The following is a 7,627-nucleotide window of genomic DNA, read 5'->3' as shown; positions in this document are numbered from 1 at the left end:
AATCTTACCGTGTTATAGGTGAAACCATGTTATATCGAACTTGCTTTGATCCGCCCTCCCTGGAGCGCTGCTTTACCGCGTTTTATCCGAATTCGTGGTATATCGGGTCGTGTTATATTGGGGTAGAGGTGTATTTAACATGTTTTAATATAAAACATTCTAACATAATTAATACATACAGGTATTATATGTAAATTCAGAATATTCATCGGGGAAATAACTGACCAATCAGATTAGGTCTATGCAACTTTCTAAACTACTACAAAAAACAGACCCACTTTGTATATATAATTAAATGTACAATTCATCAGATATTTTGTCCCCCAAAATTACAATATTTGGAAAGACTAGTTCTAAATGAATGATATTAAGATAAAGCAATTCACTTTTATTCCATTAGCAGAGCCCTAGGAATATACCAACCAAACTTTTACATCAATCTTATCCTTCATTATATTGTTTCTTGTGTTCAAAATAACATTGATTCTTCATTCCAAAAAACTGTCATAAAATATCTCAGAGTATTTTTTTGTTGTTGGACACAAAGTTTGAGGGTGAAATCCTAATCCTATTGAACTCCATAGCAGTTGCTACGACTTCAATGTGGCCAGGATTTCATTCTAAAGCTATTTAATTTAGTGTAAATATTACTGACTATTGTGCACTTAAACCTATTCAAAAACCTGAAGTTGTAATATTAATAAATAGAAGATAAGAGCTGTTTACAACTAGATTTTGTCATCTGGGGCCTGCTCCAGAGCCCATTAAAGAAAGTGGGAAACTTTCCATTGGTTTCAATAGGCTTCGAATCCCACTCATGCTGAGGAATTAAAATCAGCTGCACCAATGTATGCAGGTACAACTGAAAAAACCAACAGTTTCTGTTATATCCTTGGGGGCAACGTTTTAGGAAGAAATCACTGGAGACACAGAGAGCTGTAAACCTTGGAGCAGCCATTTATTGCTACACACAGAACTAACCAACAGCCAGCCAAAACAGGCTGGACTATCCCCTAATAATCTAACTCAATTGCCAAAGCAACACAAGATTCTATTACCACAAAAACCAAATACACAACATATTCCTCCCCCCTTAATAAGAATGTCCCCAAAATGAAACAAACACTAACTAGAGAAGGAGGCTAGACTGCCTCCATTCCCGGCTAAACCCCAGGGATTATTTTGCCCTGTAACCATGGGTTCGCCCTAGCTAAAGATCCAGCCAACGAGGAGGCCTTCTGTCTTTAGGTGGATTATGGCGGACTTCTGGTGTTGTTGCATCTGAAAGTGTCTTGGGCGCGGGCCTGACAATGGACGCAGGGTTTGTAGGGTGAAGGGGTGAGGATGGGGTATCAGCTCATGCCGGGCAGAGGGGTATCTCTGCCGCTGGCAGTAATGGAGGGGAAATGTCAGGAACAGGTGACTCTTGATTTGGTGTCTCGCCGGAGGTGGTGAAGTCAGGCAGCTCAACTGAAGATGTGTCCTGAGGACTGGTATGACCTGGCAGCAGCTGATCTACATGTCGCTGCCAGGAGAGATCCTCTGAAGTCTGGACTGTGTAGGAAACAGGTCCCGTTTGAGCGATGACAGCGGCAGGGACCCATTTAGCTCCAGAAGTATAATTCCGAGCCAAAACTCGTTGTCCCGGGCTAAAGGTTTGGTCTTTTGCTCTGAGTGCATGCCTGATAACTTGATCTTGCTGCTGACGTTGCACAATTTGTTGGGGTTCAGAAGGTTTCAGCAGATCAAAGCAAGTGCACAGCTGTCGTCCCATCATTAGAAAGGCCGGGGATGCCTTGGTCGTAGCATGAGGTGTGTTTCTGTAGGATAGTAAGAAGGTGTCCAGACGCTTTTGAATGGATAATTGTCCCCTTGCTGATTTCAAAGCTTGTTTCATTGTCTGCACAAATCTTTCAGCTAATCCATTGGTGGATGGATGATATGGTGCTGAAGTGATGTGGTGTATCCCATTTGCCTTCATAAACTTTTGAAACTCCTGAGAGACGAACTGCAGTCCATTGTCACTCACAAGTTGTTCTGGCAGACCGAAACGACTAAAGAGTCCTCGTAGTTTTTGGATAGTACTCTCTGCAGTAGTGGACTGCATTATTGAGACTTCTGGCCATTTAGAATGGGCATCTACCACCACCAAGAACATGCTTCCTTCAAGGGGGTCAGCGAAGTCAACGTGAATACGTTGCCACGGGTTTTCAGGCCAGTCCCATGGATGTAGGGGTGCCCACTGGGGTGCATTCCTCACACCCTGACATGACATACAAGCTCTTGCCTTCTTTTCAATAGCACTGTCCAACCCAGGCCACCAAAAATAGCTTTGTGCAATTTCCTTCATGCGCACTATTCCACAGTGACCGGAATGGAGCTGTTCTAACATCTGTGATCTCAGTGGTGGTGGGATAATAACATGTCTTCCCCACAACAAATAACCAGATTGGATTGATAACTCCGTCCTCCTGGACATGTAGGTAACAAGGTCACGTGAGACCAGAGAGGTTCGTCGAGATGTTCCATTCATCACCAGGTCCATAACCTGGGACAATATTGGGTCAACTCGAGTTGCCTTCTTTACCTGAATAGCGGTGATGGGTGTATTCTCTACCTGTTCAAAGAGAAAGATTTCCTTCTGGGCAATATCTTGACGGTTGACTGGCAAAGGCAGCCTTAAGAGACCATCCGCATTGCCGTGCAGAGTGGATTTCCGATATTTGATTTCATATGTGTGCGCGGAAGGCAACAATGCCCACTGTTGCATACGACTAGCAGCTAATGGCGGAATGCCTGTGTGGGGTCCAAAAATTGAAGTCAGGGGTCGATGGTCTGTGAGAAGAGTAAACTTCTGTCAGAACAGGTACTGATGAAACTTCCGAATTCCGAAAACGATTCCTAATGCCTCATGTTCGATTTGGGCATAGTTCGTTTCTGCTTTTCTTAGAGTGTGTGAAGCAAAAGCAATAGGTCTCTCTTCTCCTGAAGGCATAATGTGTGACACGACTGCTCCCACTCCATAAGGGGACGCATCGCAGGCCAACTGTAGGGGTAAGAATGGATCAAAGTGCGTCAGAACTTCAGAATTTAGCAATGCATCCTTAGCTTTGTTAAATGCAACATCACAGGCTTCAGTCCACTTCCAGGCCTTGTTCTGCCCAAGGAGTCCGTGAAGTGGTTTTAGCAGTTTGGCTAACTGTGAGATAAACTTTCCATAATAGTTCAATAGTCCTAGAAACAAGCGAAGCTGACTAACATTTTGAGGAGGGGGAGCCTCCACAATAACCTTAACTTTGGCAGGGGCCTTATGAAGACCTGTAGCATCAATGATGTGTCCCAAATATTCAACAGAGGGCTGGAAAAATTCACACTTGTCTTTGTGGACTCGCAGTCCATTCTCTTCCACTCTTTGTAGGGTAGCCTCTAAATTCTTAGGTGATCCTCCTCATTCCTTCCAGTGACCAGGATGTCATCCAGATAGCACTGGACTCCTGGCAAGCCACACAAGATCTGGTCCATAGCCCTCTGGAACAGGCGGGAGCAGATGTTATTCCGAAGGGTAGGCGACAGTATCAATAAAGCCCCTTATGCGTCACAATAGTCAACAGCTTTTGGGACTTTTCATCAACATGCATCTGTAAATATGCTTGACTCAGATCAATCTAACTGAACTTTTGTCCCCCAGCCAGGCCTGCAAAGAGGTCATCAATGTGGGGAAGCGGGTATTGCTCTGCACATAACACTGGGTTGACAGTAACTTTAAAATCACCACAAATCTGGAGGGAGCCATCTTTCTTCACTATTGGAACAATAGGGAGTTGCCCATCGGCTATGGGTAACTGGTATTAGGACTCCATTTGTGACCAGGCACTCCAGGTCTGCTTCAACTTTCGGCCTGATGGCATATGGCACAGTTCTGGCTTTCAGATATTTTGGTTGACTGTCAGGTTTAATGTTCAATGTCACAATGATTCCCTTCATACTTCATGCTTCCCAGATCCTCTCCAAAAACAGCAGCATGTTTCTTTAGTATAGTGGTCAGACCGGTTTCTTCTTTAGTCACTCGGTGCACTTCTGCCCAATTCAGCTGGATCTTCCTAAGCCAAGACCTACCCATTAAGGCTGGGTAATTACCTCTAACCACAAACAGTGGCAATTTAGCAGCCTGTCCATTGAGCTCCACCTTAACATCCCGTATATGTCTTCAGCACTGTTTTTGTTGCTTTAAGCGGAAGATGCTGTAACTTTTCTTTATACACAGTCTCTGAGACCAGCGAAATGGTTCCACCGGTGTCCAGTTCCACGCGTATAGGTTTGCCGTCCAACAACGGGGTTACCCAGTATTCATGTGAGCCCACTACCAAAGACAAAACATGGAGTGGCTCTTCTTCTTGTGAGGAGGTATCTCTTTGGTCATCCTGGGTCTGCTCTAGGGTATGCAGATTTCCTCTTTTCCTTTTGTTTACAGGCACACACAATGTGTCCCCTTTTGCCACAGTGTCGACACACCAGGTCCTTACACCAGCATTCTGATGCAGGGTGACCCGGCTTACCACAGCGGTAACATTCCTGACTCCCCACAGTTTTGTGGATAGGTTCTTATGATATCTTATGCACCCTAGGGGATGCACCGATGGATTGTGCCTCTTCTGTAGCCAGTTCCATGGAGAAAGCAATATCAATGGCCTTCTGTAAGGTAAGCTGAGCCTCTGTCAATAGATGCTTCCATATAGCTTCACTGTGCAAGCCACACACTAACCTGTCATGCAGGGCATCATTTAACATCTCCTTAAATTCACAGTGTTCTGCAAGCTTTCTTAACGTTTCTACAAATTGTACAACTGTTTCGTCTTCTTTCTGGTCTCTTTTGTGGAACCTATATCTTTCAGCAATTAACAGTGGTTTTGGAGAAAAATGGGACCCCAGGATTTCCACAATGTCACTGTAAGATTTAGTCTCTGGCTTAACAGGGTGTAGTAAGCTGTGTAGCAGGGAGTAGGTCTTAGCCCCTACAACACTTAAGAATATTGGCACCTTCTTCTCTTCTGTAATGTCATTTGCAATAACAAAAAGCTCAAAACACTCAGTATATACATGCCATTGCACTATAGTCTCCTCAAAAGGTTCCAGTGGCCCTGATTTTAGTTTCAGTTTGCACAGTCAGAGCAAACAAGCCAGTTCTCACCCCCTTCCAGCAGCAAACAAGGTTTGTTTGTTGATTTTTGTACCTTAACTTCTACTTCCTTCTGTTGCTGGGGCAGCACAGATATCCCACCCTCGTCACCACGTAGTTATATCCTTGGGGGCAACAGTTTTAGGAAGAAATCACTGGAGACACAGAGAACTGTAAACCTTGGAGCAGCCATTTATTGCTACACACAGAACTAACCAACAGCCAGCCAAAACAGGCTGGGCTATCCCCTAATAATCTAACTCAGTTGCCATAGCAACACAAGATTCGATTACCACGACAACCAAATACACAACAGTTTCAACGTTCCTTTCCAAATAAAAAATAGGGGTTAACAATAGATCAAATGGATATATATATCTAATCTACATTTTTATACACACTTATTTATCATTCTCTCTCTGTGCGTATACATGTGGGGGTAGTGCGAGGAAGGGAGAGAGCAAGTGAGCGAGCAAGGGAAGGAAGTATAGCTTTGCAGGAAGTACAAATTGAAAGATTTTTGTCAAGAGAAAGTGCCAGAAACCATTCCTAATGAAAAAAATGAATGCTAAAAAGGACCTTCTTTTTAGCAAAACAAGTACAGCTAGCCATCCAAGCCAAAACATCACACAAGCTGCATTTAAACATCTTCATATTGTGATGTGTTTTAAATTATTCTTTTAGCTTGATATCATAAGAGACACTCCAATTCCCAAAGCTTTGACATCTACACTCTTTGCAAACCTTTGCCCAATGTTTTTATTAACTCAATTTAATGGAACCTTTTTTTTATGTGACCTTAAGAATTTAATAACTCCTCAATGCAAGGACAATACCACCTGCAGACTCTGCAGGGATTAAACTGTGGTAGTTCAATACGTTTGCTGGAACACACACAAAACAGGGGGAACCCCCACCCCCCAAAACTACACAAATCAGTCACTCAACCTTGTGTTGAGTATTGCAACCGGTTATGATGTCTGCACCAAGACATGTGACATGAAATACTGTGCCTCCAAGGTATGCTGCAATTCACTTACAGCTCTTTAATAATATTAATCTAGCTTTGATCATGTCAGATATGCTAATGATTTTCAGTTCCAGAGTGTCTCCTTTTCTGACAAACACTCTGCATATCTTACCGACATAATCAATATGTTATTAGTCAAAAACCAGACAGAGGCCCATAAATTAATCCCTAGCATTTTCTACTATGGTGTAAACTCACCCTCACAATATGGAGGAGATTTATCTTAATCCAATTAAAAGTAAAATGAACTTTTTTTTTCCTGTGGTGCTCTCCATTTATGTTAATTCAAACCTCTGAAGACAACTGCTCTGAAGAAATAATTTTATGCTTGACCTTTTACATGCAAGGTTAAAATCAGTAAAGATATATATACACAAGGAAAGTCAATGAGCTTTCTTTCCCTTTCACCTTTAACCTCCAACTAATACCTGGAAACAATGCTACAGAACTCTGATTTCAAAGTTGTTGGTGTCACTAAGCGTCACCCTAGGTAACTCGGGGAGAGTTGGAAGACCCGAGAGTCGATGAAGCCCCCCCGCTCTAGGCCTAAGTGAATCAAAGCCCCTGCATGTTAAACTTTACTAACCTCACAGGCCAGCAGCTGGGAAGCAGTAGTGATAAGGGAAACCTACATGCTTCTAGCTAAAGGACAAGATTGCTTGCAGAAAGAAACAGTGAGAACAAGCTGTACAGCCAAGGTCGTGTAATGTAGCCAGAGGGAGAAAGGGGGAAGAGGTGGGAATGGAGGAGGGGGGGTGAGAAATGATGGGGGAAGAAGGGAAAGGCTTGCTGCAAACTGTATAAAAAGACAAAGGCCGCTTATGTTGGTGTGCTTGATTTGAGATGTGCCTGTCTCCTTGCACCACTTTGAGATCTCAAATAAACTTTGATTGCTTCTCCACCCTGGTGTGTTCATTGGCGCGAAGCACACCGGGCAACGAACCCCACTGTTGCTGTCCTCGGGTACTCTGTGCCGGCAACAAAGTGACAATGATATATTTATTTTAGTTGAATACAGGACTTGGTCACTTTAGCTTTACATTTAGTACACCTTGTACCTTTGTTTTGCTGAGGGGTAAATTAATAATAAATGGTGGCAGTCCTGTCTGTAGTATGGCAACATTTGACAAGCAAAAGATGTTAACAGCCACCAATACGCAAAACAGATAATTTCTGCTCCTTCTGATAGTTATCTGATATAATGACAACACCAGTTAGGGAAACAAGCTTTGATTGGTACCATTATTTCTCCAATAGATAGTGTAATAGAAACAGGCACTTATGTGCATTTGGACCCTTAGCTGTGATAATAGAGATGAGTTAGGACTAAAATACTGTAGTAGTTGCTCAGTATATGCTTTTCTTAGAGGAGCTCTAATTAAATTCTCTTGCTTACATAGGGTCCCTCATAAAAATGATCC

The 7,627-nt window shown here is 43.0% G+C and overlaps 1 protein-coding gene across 1 annotated transcript; it reads right to left on the bottom strand.

Annotated features, from left to right (window-relative positions):
* Nucleotides 1-836: 836 nt before the first annotated feature.
* LOC128841479 (uncharacterized protein K02A2.6-like) lies at nt 837-2,785 on the bottom strand. Its single transcript, XM_054036510.1, has one exon. It carries the CDS (start codon nt 2,768-2,770, stop codon nt 1,358-1,360), a length of 1,413 nt encoding a protein of 470 aa, XP_053892485.1. The 5' UTR covers nt 2,771-2,785; the 3' UTR covers nt 837-1,357.
* Nucleotides 2,786-7,627: the final 4,842 nt, after the last annotated feature.

The sequence above is a fragment of the Malaclemys terrapin genome, chromosome 8, assembly GCF_027887155.1.
Source record: "Malaclemys terrapin pileata isolate rMalTer1 chromosome 8, rMalTer1.hap1, whole genome shotgun sequence".
Classification (NCBI taxonomy): domain Eukaryota; kingdom Metazoa; phylum Chordata; order Testudines; family Emydidae; genus Malaclemys; species Malaclemys terrapin.
Note: the sequence above shows the minus strand (reverse complement) of the source record. Positions and strands in the feature narration are given on the sequence as shown.

Excerpts from the sequence above, each read along its gene's own strand:
- LOC128841479 (XM_054036510.1), bottom strand. The coding sequence starts at position 2,770 with ATGCAACAGTGGGCATTGTTGCCTTCCGCGCACACATATGAAATCAAA.